The sequence below is a fragment of the Podarcis tiliguerta genome (assembly GCF_965153285.1).
Source record: "Podarcis tiliguerta genome assembly, chromosome: 4".
NCBI classification, from domain to species: domain Eukaryota; kingdom Metazoa; phylum Chordata; class Lepidosauria; order Squamata; family Lacertidae; genus Podarcis; species Podarcis tiliguerta.
Window position 1 is genome coordinate 62,900,911 of NC_139537.1, and position 21,329 is coordinate 62,922,239.

Sequence of the window (21,329 nt, forward strand, 5' to 3'; positions counted from 1 at the left end):
GGAATTTGAAATGAAACGTGGCATAAATTCTTCTTCTGGAGGAGAAGGGAGCTCATGAGTTCAAGCCTTCACTACAGCTCATTCTAGCTTGCACACTTAGCACTATATACAAGCCAGCTCCAAATGTCCTTGAGCATCTCAAGAAGCACTTCAACGCAAAGTCTTTCCCAGAGTCAAAAATCCCAAGCGGTTTGGGAGAAAAGGATTATGTCTTCTATAAAACAGAAGGCCAAGAACACAACAACCCCTATCTAGCAAAGTGACTAGATAACATCCTTGAGATATTTTTCAGTTTCTTCATCATATTAAATAAAACATTCTCAACTGGACTCAATAAAAAGTAAAATTGTCACATACACACTTCTCTTCCCCTCCTAAAAAAAAACACAACCCACACCAAAAACACCCAGTGAATATTCTTATCTTCTTCCAACCACCTTACAATTTATTCACTACCAATCACACAAAATCTCACAGGGATAAAATTTAAAAGGGCAGTACCAACACCCAGTTCCCTCACATTCAAACGAGGCAACGGAAGTGCTGAATTGGTGCCTGGACTCAGAAGGAGGCTGGATGAAGGCCAATAAACTGCAGCTCATTCATGATAAAATGGGCTGGTAGTTTCTTTATTCTGACAGATGGTGTTCAACCTGTTCTGAATGTGGTTGCACTGTCTGTAAAGGATTGCATTTGTAGTTTGCGAGTCCGATGCTGGACTCAACACTGCCAAGAGAGGCCACTTGTCTCTGTGGCAAGGAGCACCTTCAATCATTTTAGACACTGAACAAGTTATGGTCTCACATTAGGCAGAGAGCCTGGTCTCAGTTATCCAAGCTTTGGCAATACCGAGGATTGACTACTATAATGTATTGAATGTAGGGCTGCCTCTGAAGATTGCGTGTAAACTTCCATTAACTCAAAATCCAGGCTTCCTGCTATTGACTGAGGCTAGTCAGTCAAAACATCTCTCCAGGATTTTAAGCCCAACATACTCATATTTGAGTTCAAAGATTAATGATTTGACTTCAAGATATTGTAGAGCTCAAATAGGTGCAGAACAGGGCAAACAAGGCTCAATGGGCCAAAAAATTCCCCTGTAATGAAAGGTTCTAAACTTTCTAGTTTAGAAAAAAGGGGAGCACAGTTGAGGTGAGGGAATAACACAACAAAGGTGTAAAAAGATTATGCACTGTGTGCAAAAATACTTTTTCTTTGTGTCTACTGTTCTGTTTTACATTTAATTACAACACTTGGTTGAGTGGCTTTCTATTTAGTTTTAAATTATTTCTAAATCTTCATCTTTTGCCATTTCTATTACACAATAATTTCAATATAAACACCTCAAAAAGTTTTGATGGGCTGTCTCAGCTCAGTGAAGTCAGCAAAATAATTTAAGTTTAAAATAAATAATTAAAGTTACAAATGAATGCACTACATTTCTGAACAATTATCCTATTTTCTACGACAGATTAATTTATATCTTTATCTTCTTACAGTCTTTAGTGGCTATCTGGTCATATTTTCATCTGTCGTGTACTTCAATACTGTTTTATCCCTAGCTTTCATATTATAAGTGATTTGCTTTTCAAATCTTTCTTGGCCTATTTTACTGGAAACTTAACATTTTATCTTTCCAGTATTTGCACTCTTTTACATTACCTTCATTCAGAAGCAGAAAATGGATAAGGTTCTTTCATATGAAAGAACAAAATGCTAGAGTAAACACTAATGCTGATTAGATGCAGATATGTGCTAATCACAGTATTTCATATTGTTCTCAGAGCTTCAGATTAAAGCTTCATTCACGTATACTGAACTACATTTACTGAAAGCAGCACCTCCGGTATTACATGCAACACCAGTTGTGTTTGTGGAAACATTTTCACACACCTGTATGCTGCAATCCTAGGCACACTTGCTTAGAAAATATTACACTGGGATTTAAAACCAGTGATATTTCTTTCCAAAATAAATAAGCAGAGGATCTGGATATAAATGTTGAGAATCAGTGCTCTTCAATACATTCACTGCATGCGATTATTTTATGTTCTCAGTAACTTCACAGGAGCTAGCTTTTGGACTAGGTCTTTTCATCTTGTTTAACATAAGATATGTAGTGGCTTTTAAGCCTGACTGGTTTGAGCAGTTTTTTAAATCAGAGATGTCATTTTTCATGGAACTGCAGGCAACTCAGCAGTCTTCTGCTGAGTAACTTAAATGCTAAGCAGGTGGAAGACATGAAAAATTTGTCTGTGCAATCCAGACTACAGACAGTGAGATTGTGATTGAACATCAAAAGGCTTATGTTTCTATCCCCCCTATTATGAGGTTAGATATACATGCCTATTTCACCCATACTTTTGAAAGAAGGCAAGCAAAAAAATGAACACAAGGTTCAGAATTGTACACATAGCTTGTGCACAATTAAAAGAAAATGCTCCTTTAAGTACTAGTGATGACTTGCATAACAAAGTGGAACTTCTTACTTTAAAAAAAAAAATGGTTCCTTATCATGAATCAGAAACTTTATAAAACACAGCTTTCTTTTTTAAAAACATGGTTCCCCCTTTTCCGTAATGTTCCCTCTGAAACTTAGCTACCACAAGGAGCTTACTGTAAAATCCTCTGGAGGACATAGGATTTGGTCCAACACAAATCAAAACAACAGGTGGGATTCAATCAATGAGTCCCCTTAGCAATGAGTCCTCTGTGAAAGGGCTTGGACTGCATGTGGGGAAAGAGTGGAAAAGTGTTCCGCCCAGCAAGTCCCTGAAGGAAGGGATACCTTCACACAAATATAAACAAGTCTTAAAGGAACTCCCTTCTGCCTTTACCTCACAGCAAAACCCTTCCCTCTACTGAGACAAGCCCTAGTTTATGATTTGTGCTTGCTCTGCAAACCAGAATCAAATATTAGTTTGGTTCAGACAAAACAGTAGACAATGGGTTGCCTCAAACTAGGAAGAGAGGGAAGAAGGGAGGGAAGAAGGGATGCCAAATCAGCTCTGCGTATGGTAGCAATTTACTCTAAATTTCATCTATACAATTTCATCATGGAAACTTGAATTACACAGCTTAAAAGTATTTTTCTTACCTTGTGCCTGCACTTAAGAACAACTCCATAGGCTCCTAGACCACCATTTTAAAAAAAGAGGGGGAAAAGAGGTTAGCCACCAGAAGGCAGGAATTGTTATATATACAAGCATACACAATTAAAATATACCCACACACCCCTCCTCATTATTTAGACCAAATGCTGTAACATTTAGTAATATGAGGCAACTCTGAATACACTGAAAATTGGCTAGTAAGTTTTCAAATTCTTTGATTCTTTTACATAGTTTGAAACCATGGATGCTTGTATCTTTCAATAGAAAGCAGAACTCTATAAAGGAATAAACACATGCACACAAATGTACTTTTGAATGTCTGCAGCATAAAAATACAGAGGTGATAGAAATGCTGTTATATCATCAGCTTTATTTTTAAGGAGTAATGAGCAAACGTTGGACCAGCAAAGCTTACGCAGGGAAGCTTAGGCTGTCCGACAATAATATATACTTTCCTTTACATTAAAAGTGTCTAAAAGCATTTCAGAAATTAGTACCAAGATTCTACGTTATTAAGTAGATGAGTCTGCATCCAGAAATCAATCTGCCAGACTCAGTAGAACATATCCTTTTCTGCTGTCCATTGTACAACCAGCAACTCAAACGTGTGCTGTCCCCTTTCTTGGGTAGTCTAACATCACAGCACAATGAAAATATCAGATTCTATCTGTCTGACGTTAACCCGGAAGTAACTGCAAGGGTGGCTGAGTTTTTATTAATGGTATCTCTCAGAGTGGTGAATGGCACTAGTTAGCAGGAAGAAACTCCAATGAAAATCCTCGTTATTACATATTTTTTCATGGCTGTTTATTGGTATATTTGGCTGTATATGGCTTATATTTGTAATGCCTAAAAAAGGTTTGGCGAAGCAAGCATCTAGAAATTTGAATCAGTTTATTCACTACTGATATGTGCTTTGCACACACTGATACACAAGAAAGAAATGCATGTTAATGCTAGGGATCAAAACTGCAGCCAGGAAAATAATGCACTTGGCAACAACATTCTCTTTGCAAAAGGAAAAGGAACAGCCTTGTCTCCTGAGGGTTTCTGGACATTAGGCAAGCACTGCATACTTTGCAAGCTTGATAGAGCAGACGGGTTCTTCCTGAGCTTCCATGAAAATGTATAAAACAGTGAGACAGCTTGTTTTGAGTGATTATAATTAAGGAGAGGCCCCATCCTTTTCTAGGATTCAGAGAAGCAGGGGAATTCCCTCCCTGCTTCATACACCAAGATTTAGAGCTGGGAAATAAAGAAACACTATTAGCTATTAGAATATATATATTATGGTATGTATGTAGGTGTGTGTGTGTGTGTGTGTGTGTGTACACACCACTTTTTATTTCTAAAATATATACCAAAGCTCTTTATACAGCCATAAAAATGACAATAAAGATTCAACACACACAATCAATTTTTCTATTTTAAAAAAAATCAATCGCAGTAAATGAGGGACATCCAGAAATAGCAGTAGTGGTCAGGACTAAATAGAAATAGTTTTAATTGTAGGCCAGCATCAGTGCCTGTCTAATCTCAGTGGGGAGATAATTCCAAATGATAGTTACCACCTCCATGGAAGCCCCTCCACAGCATTCCTGGATCTATGGTATAGTGATATGGACAAAAGGACTTCCTGCAGAGATCCCAAGGACCAAGATGAGACTACCTAAGGCTACCTGATCCCAAGCTGTTTAGGGTCTTATCACACTAATGTTGTAACAGAACATTGACTGTCAGAAGAGAATATGCTAGCAATAGATACCTTTAGAGAGAGAGAGAGAAAATTGAAGGCTGTATGATAGTTAATGCTTCCCATAGCGGACAATTATTCTCCTTTTCCCCAGAAAAAAGATTTTGTAGGTTGCTTGTAGTGTTTTTTAAAATTTATTTTGGCAGATACCTAGGAGTCTGCATAATCTGTGCACCAGTCGCTTCCTCATACCATCATTAGCTCTCTCTAAAAAAGCATTAACTTGTCCCTAACTATTAAGAATACGTTGAAAGCACAAAGAGGTGATTCGGAAGTCAAAAGAGTGCATGATGTTAGATGTTGTGTTATTAGTTAAAGTTTAGAAGTGTTATTGGGGTATTTTGTTTGTTTGTATGTCCTAATTGTTTCTTTATCTTTAATGTTTTCTGTAAAGTGATTTGCAATAATAAAAAAAAATTAAAAAAGCTTGTCCCTAACTATAACCATATTTGGAGGTCCAAAAGAGATTCCTGTAGACACCATCTTATTTTTATTCTCCCTCTAGTTATGTCTGTGCACCATCATGCACTTAGTCCCAAAATGAACTGAAAAAGGATGCAACAACAACAACAAAATTATTATTTATATGCCACCCATCTGACTGGGTTGCCCCAAGCACTCTAGGTGGCTCGCAACAAAATATTAAAAACACAATAAAACATGTGCTTACCTTCACCAACAACCCCAAGGATCTCAAATTTATTCATCACATTACCAATATTAGGAATCTTCATGAAGACAAATTCCTCATGGGACAACAGTCACACAACATGGCATAGAGAAAAGCTGAAGGCTTTGCAGACTGAAGAGAAGGTTTTTGATAGTACAGTCTATCAATATAGATTTCTTCTTTCTTACAGTCATGTATTTAATTTTGTGGGAGATTCCTGTGCAGAAATAAAATAAGTGGCATCAGCTAACACTGTTTCACAAAACAATCAATGGCAGATTCACTATATCGGCAATTATTTGCACTCCAGAAGTTATGACTCAAACCCCATCAAAAGAGACACACACTTTTTACAGAAAAATAATTCAAGAAGCTTCAGCCCAGTTTTACATTGTGGTTAAAACAGAAGCACAGCATGCTGTCCTTTGATCGTTCAAGTTGTTAAGAGCTAGAGAGTTCCTGCAGAAGTGCACAAAGGCCTGGGTGTACAGATGTTGTTGTGATGCTTATGCCTCAAGTGCATCATTAGGCATCCTGTACAGGCAGTAACTATTTCACATGGGGGTTCCATTCCTGGCTACCCATACCACCCACGCCCCATTCTGCCCTCTTCTGGGTCCAAAAGGACCCACACATCGGCAGTTATGCATCAGTTGGAGGCGCCTAAAATTCTACCTCTATTTGAAGGCAGACTGTAAAGTTGCTTTGGAAAAGAGGACACCTGAGGTTACATAGTATATGCAAGGCATGCTACCCCTAGGAGGTGGCTAGGAGTATCCCAAAATGTTTTAATATTAATTCATAGTTTTAAAGAAACCATGAAAAAGTTTGACTGTATTTTTAAAGTTTGAGAATACATAAAGGTAAGTGTTATTATTAAGTTAAATTAAGTTTAAAAAAACTATAAGATGTAGCATCATTCCAATAAAACATTTTATGCAACTGGACCAATACCATGGTTTTAATTTAAAAAGTAAAACAATAAAATCATACAATATGAGCTCTTTAAGTGCAGAATGGGGAGCGGGGCACTTTTTAACAGAATCAAAGCTAAAGTAAAGCTTTACACAAAGGAAGAAATCAACCAAATTGACTGAGGAACAAATTATCTTTACATATCTGCCATGGAAACAGAGAAGCTCATGTGAAACAAGACTTGAGGGTAGGACTGAATCTAAATAATTAAATAAGCATATGCGTATAGATCAATGAACCAATCTGTTGGGCCTTGCAACCCCCTAAAAACAAAGCTGCATTACTATTTTTAGTGCACCCAAATAAAGGTAATGTGTAACTTATGCACATTTATTTACAATCCTATCAGATACAACCAAAATCAGCAGTTACCAACATAATGCAGTAAGTGGTTTATAATTTTTTTGGTAACTTATATGGAGTGAGATACAATGAACAAACGTTTCATTTTTTAAAAGAAATGCTGCAATATCAATATGGTATAGAATCGTACACTGGCCTCGCAGGATTGCTTAATATTACTTAAAAGTAAAATAGCACTTTACTAATGCTTCAAGGTAAATTACTTCACTTGTTTTTAAGCTCAATTATTGTGCTGAAACCACTCATGTTTCCTATTTTTTTAAAAATCAAAACCTAGCTGATCTGGGATTTGTTTTTCTTAAAAAAACAACCCTCCCTGCTTAATAAATTTAACAAAAGCATCCTGTCACAATGCTGGAAAAACAGTTGCAGCTTGGGTGTTTTATTCATATGTGGTAGTCATGATAAGGTTTATTGGGAAACTGAATTGATCATGGCTCAAATGAGTGATATAGACAACAGGATTTCTCTTTGTTTCATCTACTCTACAGACATCGTGGATCTCATTCAGAAGGACCTTGTAACTTACCTTACGATGGAAGAAGACCTTACAACTGTTTGATACTGGAGAACTCTAAATGCTGATTTGTTTTAAATGTGTTTAAGCAGGTATAGGAGTTGATATTAATGGAAAAACTGACTTACAAAGCTGAAGACCAAAGGAATGACACACGATCAGACAAATTTTATAAACATGGTTCAGCTTTATTTACTAAGCAACTACAAAAGAACATAGCTATGGACTACCAGCAACCTTTGGGGACATATGGAAATATACTTTTATTCGAAGGAGAATTATCTGTGTGTATTTGAATGGGACTGGGGCTTGAGAGGTGGGTAGAAAGGAGTTTTTCTTTTTGATTATGTTTACGTATTATGAAAATGACAAAGCAGCTTTTAAAAAGAAGGCGAGGAACAAGCATTAAAAAGATCCCAGAACAGCTGTGTTTTTAACATGTTCTTCTTAAGGTCTAAGATTATTCCCACTTTTCAGAAAAGGGGTGGGGCTTTTTGTTTGTTTGTTTGTTTTTGGACGGTGAAAACTATAACCTGCAAAGTTGTGCTTATCTTAATACAGTAAAGCTAGAACTCTGGTTATATTTGGCAGTCAGTATATATGCAACAATGTTGCTGACTATTGCTTCTTCCCCTGAGAGTTGTCCTGTGTTCAGGGATTAGTTTGTCTCCAATCCTTTTACTGTATTATAATCAACAGGAAGTTCAATTAACAAAGGTAGATAAAAACATACTAACAGAGCAATCCTAGCTGGGGCGGGGAAGATCAGAGCAGCAGACAACTGTTCTTTTTTTAAAAAAATGTCTACATGAAATTGCTGTAGGTTGTTGAGTTTATAGAATGCAGTTTCTTCAATATGCTGATGAAACTGAACTAGAGGCTGTGAAAAAGACTGATCATCCCAGGCTAATCAAGATAAAAGACTTTTTTTGAGGGAGACTTTAAAATTGCACTGAATTTTATGGCAGATGGGGATCTGTTTGACAAAATTCTGTATCCAAAAAGATGAAGCAAATCTTATACAGACATTGGTGTTCCCTTGATCTGGACTGGGAATGGGCCCCAGTGTTACTTACTCCCTCCTGTCAGACAACTCTCTTCATGCCTCCTGCTCCTAGTCATAGTTCACAATTACAACTCTATCCATATTAGTCATGGTTATTTCTAACCTGCATAGGCCCCTACCCAAGCACCTGATCAACTCTAGGTATAGCTTGTTTCATGTAATTTCTACTAAGCCATTTTATGGTTCAAACCAGAAGGGAATACACATTATGAAGTTACCGTATTTTTCGCCCTATAGGACGCACTTTTTCCCCTCCAAAAATGAAGGGGAAATGTGTGTGCGTCCTATGGGGCGAATGCAGGCTTTCGCGGAAGCCTGGAGAGTGAGAGGCGTCGGTGCGCACCGACACCTCTTGCTCTCCAGGCTCCAGGAAGCTATCCGCAAGCCTTGCGCACCTGGGGGGAGTTCCCCTGGGCGCGCAAGGCTTGCGGGCGGCAGCCTGCAGCGCGGGACACGGGGCGCCCTTCGGAGGACTCCCCGTGCTTCGCGCAAGTGCCGGCAAGCCTCGCGCACCGGGGGAGAACTCCCCCCCGGCGCGCGAGGCTTGCGGGCGGCAGCCTGCAGCGCGGAACACGGGGCGCCCTTCGGAGGACGCCCCGTGCTTCGCGCAAGTGCCGGCAAGCCTCGCGCACCGGGGGAGAACTCCCCCCCGGCGCGCGAGGCTTGCGGGCGGCAGCCTGCAGCGCGGAACACGGGGCGCCCTTCGGAGGACGCCCCGTGCTTCGCGCAAGTGCCGGCAAGCCTCGCGCACCGGGGGAGAACTCCCCCCCGGCGTGCGAGGCTTGCGGGCGGCAGCCTGCAGCGCGGAACACGGGGCGCCCTTCGGAGGACGCCCCGTGCTTCGCGCAAGTGCCGGCAAGCCTCGCGCACCGGGGGAGAACTCCCCCCCGGCGCGCGAGGCTTGCGGGCGGCAGCCTGCAGCGCGGAACACGGGGCGCCCTTTGGAGGACGCCCCGTGCTTCGCGCAAGTGTCAGCAAGCCTTGCGCACCGGGGGAGAACTCCCCCCGGCGCGAAAGGCTTGCGGGCGGCAGCCTGCCGCCCGGCGCATGGGGCGCCCTGCAGCAGAGCGCCCTGGCACCAGGCAGACATCGGCCAGCCCCACAAGGTCGGGGGACAGCGGGGAGGCGCAGCGCCGCCATCCCACTGTTCCCCGACCTGGTTTTGGGGGGGAAATAAAGGGAAAAAATTTTTTCCTTTATTTCCCCCCCAAAAAAGTAGGTGCGTCCTATGGGACGGAGCGTCCTATGGGACGAAAAATACGGTACTTAAAATGCAAATGTTTAGTACATTAACAAGACAGATAATTCATTTTCTTTATCCCTCCTCCAGAATGCTCAATCCAGAGAGGGTACATTTATTTTTAGTAATGCAACACAGCTGAACACAAACTGGCATGCATTAGAGAATGTGAATCTATTCAACATTGTTGAATGTATACTCTCCAACTCTGCATCCAGACTATTTCTTTTACAAGCAAATTATAAACTGGTTTTACGGGACTGTCAACACAAATAATCAAGCTCCTTATATGAATGAATATTAACCAATTGAGAGGAGAGCGTCTTACAGCCCTGCACCAACCAAAATTATAACATTCTACGTACCGTACCCCACAAATGAGGCAGAAAAACAGAAGGCTCTTACAGGCTAACAAAACATCAAGAAACTGGAGAACAGGTTTTAGTTTGGCACAGCCCTAGTCTAATCATAAACTTTACTAGACCTCATTTGCAATTTGCTACTGGCATCAAGCTGTATCTGCAAGCAAAGGCCTGGAATCACATGGCAGCAACATTTTACCATCTGCACCATCTTACAAGGTGTCCTTGGCAGTGTTAGAAATTCAGATATATAAGCTAAGTGCTAAATGGCTCCTTAAACCAGGTTACAGTTGCCAAAACGGAATGTTTAGTTGCCATTTTTGGGCAAGACAGTTTTAAAGTCTTATTTTTCAAATAATGGATTGAGTGTGGTTGATTCGCAGTTAAACATCTGGCTAGTTCAGATGACAACTTTTAACTTTGAGAACTTAAGAAGAAAAGTCGCTTGATCCAGGGGCATTCCACATATATACTGGCCTATTCCAACCTCTATTTCTTACTGGTGACTGCTCCTGCTCAGGATGCATTAAAGAAGCATCTTGGTACTAGAAATTCATTCTGATTGTGCAGATAAAATATAACTGATAGAATTCTACAGAATGGGATATTAGTGTGTGAAAACAATCCAGATCCAATGATTGTCAGGCATGCACCTCCAGATGGTGAAGGTATCAGACACCATCCTGGCGCCCAGGCATAGGCACTTGGTTGCAAGTGATCAAAAGCCAGGTGCAAAATGTGCCTGGCACCCAGCTAATTTCAAACATTGGTCCCTGGCAAAACGTACACCATATATGTCTCCATCTCAGTCCCTAGTATCTCTGGTCAAGCTACCTCAGGTGGGTTCACTAGAAAAGTAATCTGTTTAGGTTCTGAGGCAATCAAGTCAAGGGACACAATATTCAATTAAATAACCCATCAGCCTGACACTATACAAAGCTGGCTTGTAAGAAACATTCTTAGGAGCCACTGACTGTATTGTATGCTCATGCAAGAACAATAAATACAATTCAACGAGTTTAACAAAAGTTCTTTGTTCACCAACTCTTGGCGGTTACAGTATACAACAGCAAACAAAGGCAGCTTTAAATATAAAGGCATTGTTTTTAAAGACAAAAATGCACGACTTAACAAGAAATCAAAACTGGTATTATCTATATTACTGGGAAAGATTGAGGGCACAAGGAGAAGGGGATGACAGAGGATGAGATGGTTGGACAGTGTTCTCCAAGCTACTAACATAAGTTTGACCAAACTGCGGGAGGCAGTGGAAGACAGAAGTGCCTGGCATGCTCTGGTCCATGGGGTCACAAAGAGTCAGACACGACTAAACAACAACAATATTATTATTACAGTGGTACCTCGGGCTAAGAACTTAATTCGTTCTGGAGGTCTGTTCTTAACCTGAAACTGTTCTTAACCTGAAGACCACTTTAGCTAATGGGGCCTCCTGCTGCCGCTGCGCCACCGCTGCACAATTTCTGTTCTCATCCTGAAGCAAAGTTCTTAACCCAAGGTAATATTTCTGGGTTAGTGGAGTCTGTAACCTGAAGCATATGTAACCCGAAGCGTATGTAACCTAAGGTACCACTGTATAATGAAACAAACAAAAAGCACACATGCCAGTCAAAGCAACCTGCACAAGATGAACAAAATTGCTTGCAGGCTCTTGGTCCTATCGATTTATGTGAAACAGTTTTAGCAAGTAGCCCAAATAAAGCTTAAAACTAAGGGTAAGATCAGATATAAAGATTTTCTCTAAGCAGGTAACATCCACTACTATAGGAGTTCAGTCTATGAAGGTGTCTAGTGCACAGTCTAGTCCTGAGCTATAAATTAAATTTCAGGTATTGAAAACAAGTTATGGCCTACAACATATTCGCTCAACCATTCACCTTCTTAACCTAACATCTAGCAGGAGAGTTGACCATATGGATTCATGAGGCAACAAGGGAAAAAGTGCCATCTATCTTGAATAAGACAATGGTAATGCCACACTAGAAGACATTATCGTTTAGCTAGTTGCAAATATTCACTTCTTGAGCAAGCTGCTCAAGAGAGTGGTTGCCATGCAACTCCAGACACTCTTGGATGGACCTGATCACCTATTTCAACTTTGCCTGGCTTTGGCAGAGAAACTGCCTCAGTTGTCACAATGGTTGACCTGTAATAGGAGACGGACAAGGGGAGTGTGACCTGGATCTCTTAAAGCAGCAGTAGAGAACTGAATCTGACCAGCAAGCCACAAAGTTATCTTATCCCACCCCTTACATCCCTGATTTGATTAGTCATGACCACCCACCTTTCCACTGTCACAATAGCATCAGGTGACTTTTTTGCCTACACAGGTCTTACAGAACAGTTTACAAAGCATTATCTTATGAAGTCCCTTGCAAAGGACTTTTTAAGCACCACAGACCAGCATTTCTCTCTTTGGCTAAACCAGGTATTTTACCTGCCCAGCAGCTGACATAGAGCTGGTGGGAACAGCTCGGCCAAAATGGCCTAGCAGGCCAAATAAGGAGGTTTGGCAGGCCTAGTTACACCTGCAGATCATAGGTTCCCTATCTCTCTCTTAGAGGTTTTCTAAGGGTGCTCTCCTTCTAGATAGGCTCTATTAGAAACGGGGGAGCCACAGTTTTTGCTGCCCCATGTCTTAATAGCAGCAATTCCAAAAAGTGTTGCTTGGGAACTTCTGCCATGCTCCATGGCACTGATGCCACAGCATTCCATTTTATTCCCTATGCTTTTCAAAGTTTACCTGAAACCTTTGAGAACAAGGTTATCCTGAATTTTGGGCTTTGGTATCACCATGCAGATGACATTTCACACTCCCTGGTTTAGACTGGATCTGCTGAGGTAGTAGAAGTGCTGGGAGGGTCTTTTTCGGGGAAGGGGAGATCTGGCCTATGGGTTAGCTACCACTACCTTAGTTCCTTTATGCCTACGTTTCTCTGGGTTCCACCCACTGAGTTTTGCAACTTATTGTAAAACTATCTTCGACATTTTTGATTACAGAGTAATACACATTGTTTTTGTCTGGTCTTGATTGTCAGTGCTGCTTGAAGGTGATACAAGCACCATCAGTGACACCCTCCTGCCCCCACTTCTTGAGAACTGGACTTCCAACCTCATGGCTAAGGAGAAAATGGCAGAAAGGCTGGAGAGTGTTTAGCCTCTACTAGTAGCCAAACCAGAAAATGGTCAGCGCCTTCACCATTTCTGAATGGACAAATGCCCACGGTGGGAATGAGAATGCAGTGTATCCATTTAGCCCCCACTTTCCTGTTTTAAAATTGCAGCTATGAAGGCAGGGTATGTGAGGCTTGGTTACCAATGCAAACCAAAGCTGTGGAACCATGTTCCCATCCTCTAGCAGTATTTTAAACTTATTCATTTATTTACTTGAATAAGTGCATATCCCACCTTTTAGAAAAATCCTTAAGGCGGCAAATAATATGAAGGCAAACATTAATATATATAAAGTATTCTAATAAGGGACAGTAAGTCAGTGCAATAATCATAGGTAAAATACTAGATATATAGAGGAAATAACAAACCCACCCACCATGACTAAGATAACAGCAAGCCCAACAGTATACCCATCTAAAGCCTACTTTGCGTGTTTAGTGGAGCCTGCTTGGGGTGAGAAAAAAGGAGGAAAAGGTGGTGCATCTGCTCCCCCCTCCATCCATCTGAGAGGACGAAAAGCATTTGGCAACTCGACTTTGACAGAACAGAACTACACGGAATTTGCCTACAAGGAAGAAAAAAGAGAAATCTCTGGGGGACAGGCAATTCCCTTTCAATAATCTGAGGATGGAGGATATCTGGTAGCTTGCGTATTATGTAGCAGCACTAATCCAATTGATGTGAAGAGGGTACAATTCCCACTTAAAAACTGAGGTATACCATGTAGTATCATAGGAGAAACCTGTAACTGTATGCATGTGTGTAGCTAGATAAAACTTTATTTTGCAGAAATACAGATGTTTTATAACTGAGCTTAAATGGTTTTATTAGATGGTTGTTATAAACTACTGGAAACCTCAACCTTCTTCTAAAATGCCAAGGTTATAATATACAATCTATATTATATGGGGGTTATAATCTATAACCATGGAGATATTAATAGCAGAGTATGCATAGGGTTGCTGTACAACAATCCCTTGCAGCCTAAACCAGACCTGCAACATGGGGATTGTTAGCAATTAACAGCATTACAGCATTGATATGTTTCTTATTAGAAACTAGTATTTATTCATATGTATGTGAAATCAACTAATAAAAAATTGTAATAGTGAAAACCCTATCTGTAAGTTTAGTTCACATAAAAAACATTTTTGCATCCTTTCATCCCATGAGAAGCCACCTGCAACCTCTAAAACCCTCTCTAAATAGTAAGAGGTCTATGCTGAACAGATGTGGGAAGGGGAGGGCTACTGGATCCAAACCCAATTATCCCCTCCTTTGCAGCTCACCACTTCCCTTCCTAATTGCTCAGGAGTCCCTTGATCTTCTATTAAGACTTTTAGGGGATACACATAGCTGCAGTGGGAAGGAGGAGATGCAAAACTTTCATTCCATTGACTTCCTTAAGTTATTTCAGGAACCAAGGCAGTATAGAGGTACCAATAAGAACATAAAAATGAGAACGGTAGATAAAGTAGCCAAGAAACATATCCTAAATAAAAACAAAAATATAGCAGAACAGGTCAGAGGTCACACATTGTTTAAAAATAGCAGTGATGGCATCATGCACACATGTGCTTAGGGAAATAGTGTCTTAATTTGATCACTACCACAAAGACAGCCCTCTGTCTAACTATAAACCTCCTACATCTCCGCCTGTGCCCCCTTGCTTGTGTGGAGGGGATAACAACAGTGAAAGCCCTGCCAAGATTGCTACAACTGTGACAGGATATCAAGGATAAATTGTCTATAAATTGGCCTTCAAACATTATAGAACAGGGAGGTCCAACTGCCACATGCAATCCTCAAGGCCTTTCTGGGAAGCCCTCAGCAACATTTGACACCCTTCTCACAGACCTCCTTCCCAAAGCTGAGTCAGTGAGGTACTGGGCTTTGGGAAGACATGGGGTCTCTGATAGGGTCCTAGAGTCCTCCAGCCTCCTTCCCAAAGCCTAGTTAGCACTTTCTCAGATTTGCAAAGGAGATGGGAAGGCTCTAGGACCCTGCCAGAGCCTCACACCTCCTTCCCAAATCCCAGTACCTCACTTATCCAGCTTTGGGAAGGCTGCATGAGGGCTGCAGGGGGGGGGGGAGACCTCAAATTTTGGCCTCGCTCCACCCCCCAAGTGCAACAAGGGAGTGTGCAGTCTGTGGGTTCCATGTCAAAGTATTCTTGCAGCCCACTTGGTATGAAAAGTTGGGCTGCCCTGTATAATCCATGCATACTTTGGCTATGGATTACTATCAAGGAGCATCTTGTATAGGTTTTGAAGGTCAGTTTATAGACATTTTATTCCCATCTTTGAATAAGATGCACAGCTAGTGTTTCCCTCCTAACTTGACTGTTTTTAAAAAAACCCAAAATGAAGAAGGGGGAGAATTTAGGTTGGTTGCCTTCTCATTCCGCCTACCTACCCAGCTGGCTGGTCCTTGTCCATGCATTAACAGAAAAAACTAATAGTCACACTGTGTTACTGATAGATTTCAACACCATTTGTCAACTCAGATATGCTAACACAAAGCCATAAGCTCTGCCCTAGGAGTGACAATTTACAAAAGCCAAAGTATCATTCTAGGGTGAACTACTTTACTAAACAGCATGTCTTACTACAAACTTCAATCCTAAGAATACTTATTTGGAAGCAAGTTGCATTGAATACAATGGATAAATTTTCACAGATCAGGCTGTGCATAACTTAGCAATGATGTATGTACATTACATATTTGTTTACTAATTTGTGTATTACATCAATCAAGTAACATATTATTCTTTGAATCTGTAGTCACATGAGACAACAAGCACAGCTCCCTATAAAATAGTTTTTTAAATAAACTGTTTACTGAAAGACCGAGCAAGAGATTCTGATAAATCATTGTTCTTAACCTGAATAAATCTCAATAAATATGATTTCAAAGATACGAATGTTATCAAGAAGAAATCTTTTTATCTTGAACAAGGCATTGTAAAAAATAGTAAGGCTGCAATCCCATGCATACTAATTTTGAAGTAACACATAGAAATGGACTTATCTGAGTGAACATGCATAGGATCAAGCTACACTTCTACACAATGCATAAAAATATAGTCTTAAATGAGGAATTGAATACAAGCCATGGAAAATTCATACTTTAGTGCATCAGTAATACAGTAACTTCCACACATGACATACAGTGGTACCTCGGGTTGCCAACACTTTGGGTTACAGACTCCACTAACCCGGAAGCAGTTGCTCCAGGTTGAGAACTTTGCCCCAGGATGAGAATGTAAATCGCCTGGTGGCGGCGCAGTGGCAGCAGGAGGCCCCATTAGCGAAAGTGCACTTCAGGTTAAGAACAGTTTCAGGTTAAGAACGGACCTCCGGGATGAATTACGTTCATAACCCAAAGTACCACTGTACTATAGGTAAAAGGTAAAGGACCCCTGGACGGTTAAGTCCAGTCAAAGGAGACTATGGGGTGTGGTGCTCATCTCACTTCAGACTGAAGGAGCCAGCGTTTGTTCACAGACAGCTTTCAGGGTCATGTGGCCAGCATGACTAAACTGCTTCTGGTGCAACAGAACACCGCGACAGAAGCCAGAGAGCACAGAAATGTCGTTTACCTTTCTGCCACAGCAGTACCTATTTATCTACTTGCACTGGTATGCTTTAGAACTGCTATGTTAGCAGAAGCTGGGACAGAGCAACAGAAGCTCACCCCATTGTGTGGATTCGAACCACTGACCTTCTGATCAGCAAGCCCAAGAGGCTAGGTGGTTTAGACCATAGCGCCACCATGACATACTATACATTAGAAAGATTTGATGTTCAGACCATAATACTGTTAGAAGAAAATGATACAGAAAAATTAGTCATTATAAAAACTTACAATATTGATGTGGCACATAGAAATAAGAAAGGAAGAGCAATCCAATCCCTGATCATGCCAGGTCTGTGGTTGTATTTTTTTAAAATAGTTTTTATTCAGGTTTTTTGTGAGTCAGCCTCTCATCCTCACCAGTCTTTCCCTTCCATCTGTTGAATGAGTGGGTGGGTGGCCTACTGGCAGAGCCCAGCGGACCCCACCCCCTCAAAAGGCTCTTTCTGAGAGCAAGGGAAAATCAACATGTAATCCGCTCGATCCCAAACCAATCTCACTGCCACCACACAATGGCATCTGATCTGATCTGGACACAACTGTCCTGCCCCCCTTTCCAGCATGGGCCACTCCATCAGCAATAGGAGCACAGATTGCACCCCCCCCAAAAAATGAAACTAAATAAATAAAAAAGCTTGAAGTAAAAAGCTACTACAGGACTTTATACATTTTTTAAAGCATTGACTCAATTTTTATTTAATTCCAAAATATAAAATTTAATCAGTGGCCTAGGGTATCTCTGCAACAGGAATCCAATCTAAAATTGACTTACTAAGGTTCTGCTTGAGGAGAAGCACACGTCAAATCCCAAAGGTTGCATAATTCAAGCCTACTACAAACACTTTCCTAATTAAGACACCTAATCTTAATTACCCCTCTTCACTGAGAGTAAGCAACATACAATGCAGTAGGACTTACTTCTGAGTAGACATAGGATTGGTGGGTGGGACCTAAGCCATGAGCCAGAGTCATTGTTTCAAATCCAGCTACTTGACTTAAAGATACTATTTGTCAGCAGTGATATGGAGACAACAATTCTACCTACCTTGAAAGATTGTTGTAAAGATCAATAATGTACTTTGAACATTAAAGCACTATGTATATATTCAAAAAATATATACATACCAGATATAATTAATGTTATAAGCAACTACAGATATTTAGCATTTAAATTTGCTTTTTCCAAGTACTAATTTTGAGACTTTATTGAAAGTCTAATAATTATACACTTTGCCACTGAAATTCTGTTCATTTTTATTCAGAAGTAAGTGTCATTAAGTTCAAAGGTTTAGTCCCTACCCCAGGTAGGTATGCAACCTATGCAACCTATGGCTGTTTTGAGCTAACTTAGGAGCTTTGCCTCCACCATTCATCCAAAACAGCATTCTGTGGGAGGGGGCAGCGGGGAGAGGCAGGGAAGACACAGAAACTCACATAACCTTTTCTTCACAAAAGAATGCAATTATTATATGACGAATTGTATTCTTTTTAAAAGTCATTTCATCACATAAGCTAAGGCAAGGAAAAGAGCTCCTAAACTAAGCCCCCACCAAAAAGGAGAAAGCAGAAGAGATATATATGTGTGTGCATGTGTGCATTTGTGTAAATGTTGCCCAAATTTCACCTTATACCAATGAGTTTATATAACAATTGTTGATTTCATTCTAAGTGCCTCATATAGGAGCAATCTTTAAAAACTGCCAGCAGCTACAATATATATGTACAAGTAGAAAAAGCAGGCCAGGGGTTTTGAACCTTCCCAACAGAAGGTAGAATACATGAGCAACTGAAAATTAAACATTTCATTCAATCCTGTTTTTTCAAAACTTCAAATTTAATTTGCAATTGCTGGTGTTTTGGGTTTTTTTTAGTATGTTGTCTGCTTTTAATGATTAAAACTATAATTACAGTATTTCAGTCATGGATGTATACATTGAGTATGTTTAACAAATAAAATGCTTTATCTTGACCAAATAAATAGAATTACGTTTTTGAAAATTTCAAACACATTGCCCTATATAAGCAATGCACACAAATATCCTGCATTATTATAAAGCCCAACCCTTTCACAAGAAATAGCTTCAGACAAATTATTTTAAAAATTTCTAACGAAGAACACAGATTACTCAATTATACTTTCAATTCTACTGGGTCTGTTAGTTGACCACATTGTGATGGACACAGAAGCTGCACTACAGAGCAAAGACAAGCAATGGCACCATAAGGGGAATCCCAGAGCCTATCTTACACAGGGAAATTTTTAACGGAGCTTCATCAGGCTTTTGCCATTACATTCAGCTTCCGTCTAAGGCTGCATGTACCATTCTCTTCACAGCAATCTTTGACACCTTTACTTTAAAAAAACCTATCACAAAAGATTGGGGGGGGGGGAGAGAGAACTGAAGCCAACCTGTGATGTGTAAGAATTAACATTCCCCCACATCTGTGCCTATTCAAATACACATCCCCACAGGGAGCCAAGGGAAAGGTGCACAAAACCTTGTATGTCAAGCACCCAGAGGTAAAGCATGGCATAGAATGGGGCTTTCAGCCCAAATTGCTATTTTTACTAACAGGACAGGGAAGGAAAAGCCACAGCACAGAACATGAGTCTGCAGCGCAATTGCATACATAATATTGCTCACACCTAACTCATTGGGGGAGAAGAGATGGGGGGGGGGGAGAGAGAGGGAAGAAAGCCACATGTATGACATACCAGAAGAATAAAAATAGGCAAGGAGAAGCAGCGAAGGAGGAAAAGCTGCCTGGGCTGGCTCCTCTTGCCTTCATCTCAAAGCACCACGAGAATACCAAGCACATAAAAGCAGCCCGGCGAGATAGATCATGCCGAGGACTCCAACGCCACCATCACTCCCAGTACAACATATTAATGGATGCGGGGGTCTGGCAAGCCCTTGGTCTTGCTGCTCCTGCTGGAGACAGAGGCGGTGGCGGGTGCACTTGTGGTGGCGATGGTGGCAGGGAAAATACCCCTAACAGCAACCACCAGAATACCCCCCACCTCCTTTCAAAAGCAGCAGCAGCCCTGTGGGGAAATGGATGGTGAGGGGAGGGGAAATGCCCAATGGGACTAGCGCTTCGGTTGGGGAAAGGGAACAGCAGGGAGGAAATTTGGAGGTGGGGGGGGTTGGGGTGGGAGAGAGAGAAGAGAGAGGCGAGGAAGTAGGCGGCATCTGTGGTAACTACGGCGTGTGTGCTGGGGGGCTGAGGGCTGTGGGTGGGATTTGAAAAAGGGGGGGGCGGTTATGGGGAAGGGAGAGGAGGAGGCGAGGGAAGGATAGCCGGAGAGCGAGGGAGGCTGAGGGGAAACTGCAATGTGGGCGACAGGTGGGGCAGGTAAACGCCTCCACTCCCGAGTGCCCGCGGCTTACCGGGCCTCGCATCCCCCGCCGCTCCGTCCCTCAGCGCTGCTGCTGCCGCCGCCGCTATCACCGCCGCCGCCACTGCCTTCCTGGCGCCGCCTTCGTTATTGCCCGCCCGCGTGAAAAGAAAAATTCCTCCCCGCACTTGCCTCACGCCTTCCTCTCTCTGCCTCGCAGCTCGCTCGCTTCGTTCTCAGCCAAACCCGCTACCCGCTTGCAAGGCTTGGAGGGAGGTGTTTACCGACACGGGCCTTCCCTCCTCCCCTTGCCTACCGCCCGCGCTCTCGTTTGGTCCACTGACACTCACCCCCGCCAATGGGAAAGGAGCACGGGGCGGAGGAGGCCACGCCCTTAGCTCCACGGGAACCAATGGGGCCAAGCGCCCGCCTCCTCCCCCCCTCCCCACACACACCGCGCTCGCTTTGCGCCACGGTGGGCTGGAGATGGGCGGGGGTCTCCGCCGCCTTCGCCGCCGCGACTCCAACCCCACGCCCGCCTTTTCCTCGCGGCTTGGCCCCGCCCACCGCACGCCCAGGCTCGGTTGGCTTTGCAGTTCCCGAGCAACCACAGGGGCCGTGATGGAGACGGAGGCGGCGGCTAATGCTGCTGCTTTTACCTCTGCTGCCGCCGCCGCCGCTGCCTGGCAGCTGGAGCCGGGAAAGGGAGAAATGAGGGGGGGAGGGGGGCTGGTAGCAGCAGGGGAGTCGTGACTGGGAAGTAGCAGCTGCTGCTACCAAGGAGAGAGGAAAGGGTGGGGAGGGGGGCTGGGTGCTCGTGAGGGAGGCATAAGCAGCACCAGCAGCTGGTGCTGTCATGACTAAGCAGCGTATGTGACACAGGCAGAAACAGGTGGGGGCTCAAAACAGGCAGGGCAGAAGAATATATATATATATCTTGTTCGTCGCTCCCTAGGACGGATTTCCCTCAGGGTGGATGCTCTTTCGTCCCCCTCCCCACTCCATTTTATGACTACTGTTGCATGTGCCAGGGAGGAGGGGAGGGGAGAGGCGCCAAGGATGCAACGTGCAGGAAACCGCTAAGCATGTTTGCAGTGTAGGT

At 42.3% G+C, this 21,329-nt stretch overlaps 1 protein-coding gene across 6 annotated transcripts in view; it reads right to left on the reverse strand.

Annotated features, from left to right (window-relative positions):
* CDKL5 (cyclin dependent kinase like 5) overlaps positions 1–20,555 on the reverse strand; it is a 66,849-nt gene extending 46,294 nt beyond the window's left edge. For 4 of the 6 annotated variants that reach the window (XM_083439404.1, XM_083439402.1, XM_083439403.1 and 1 more), the window contains exons 1-3: positions 20,280–20,555; positions 5,537–5,753; positions 3,098–3,132 (exon numbers count right to left, since the gene is read on the reverse strand). In XM_083439404.1, coding sequence (XP_083295530.1) covers positions 3,098–3,132; positions 5,537–5,600 — 99 coding nt within the window. In that variant the 5' untranslated portion in view covers positions 5,601–5,753; positions 20,280–20,555. The remainder of the gene's footprint in view (positions 1–3,097; positions 3,133–5,536; positions 5,754–20,279) is intronic. The other 2 variants (XM_083439405.1, XM_083439401.1) reach the window with 1 other exon arrangement.
* Between the last annotated feature and the right edge of the window lie 774 nt (positions 20,556–21,329).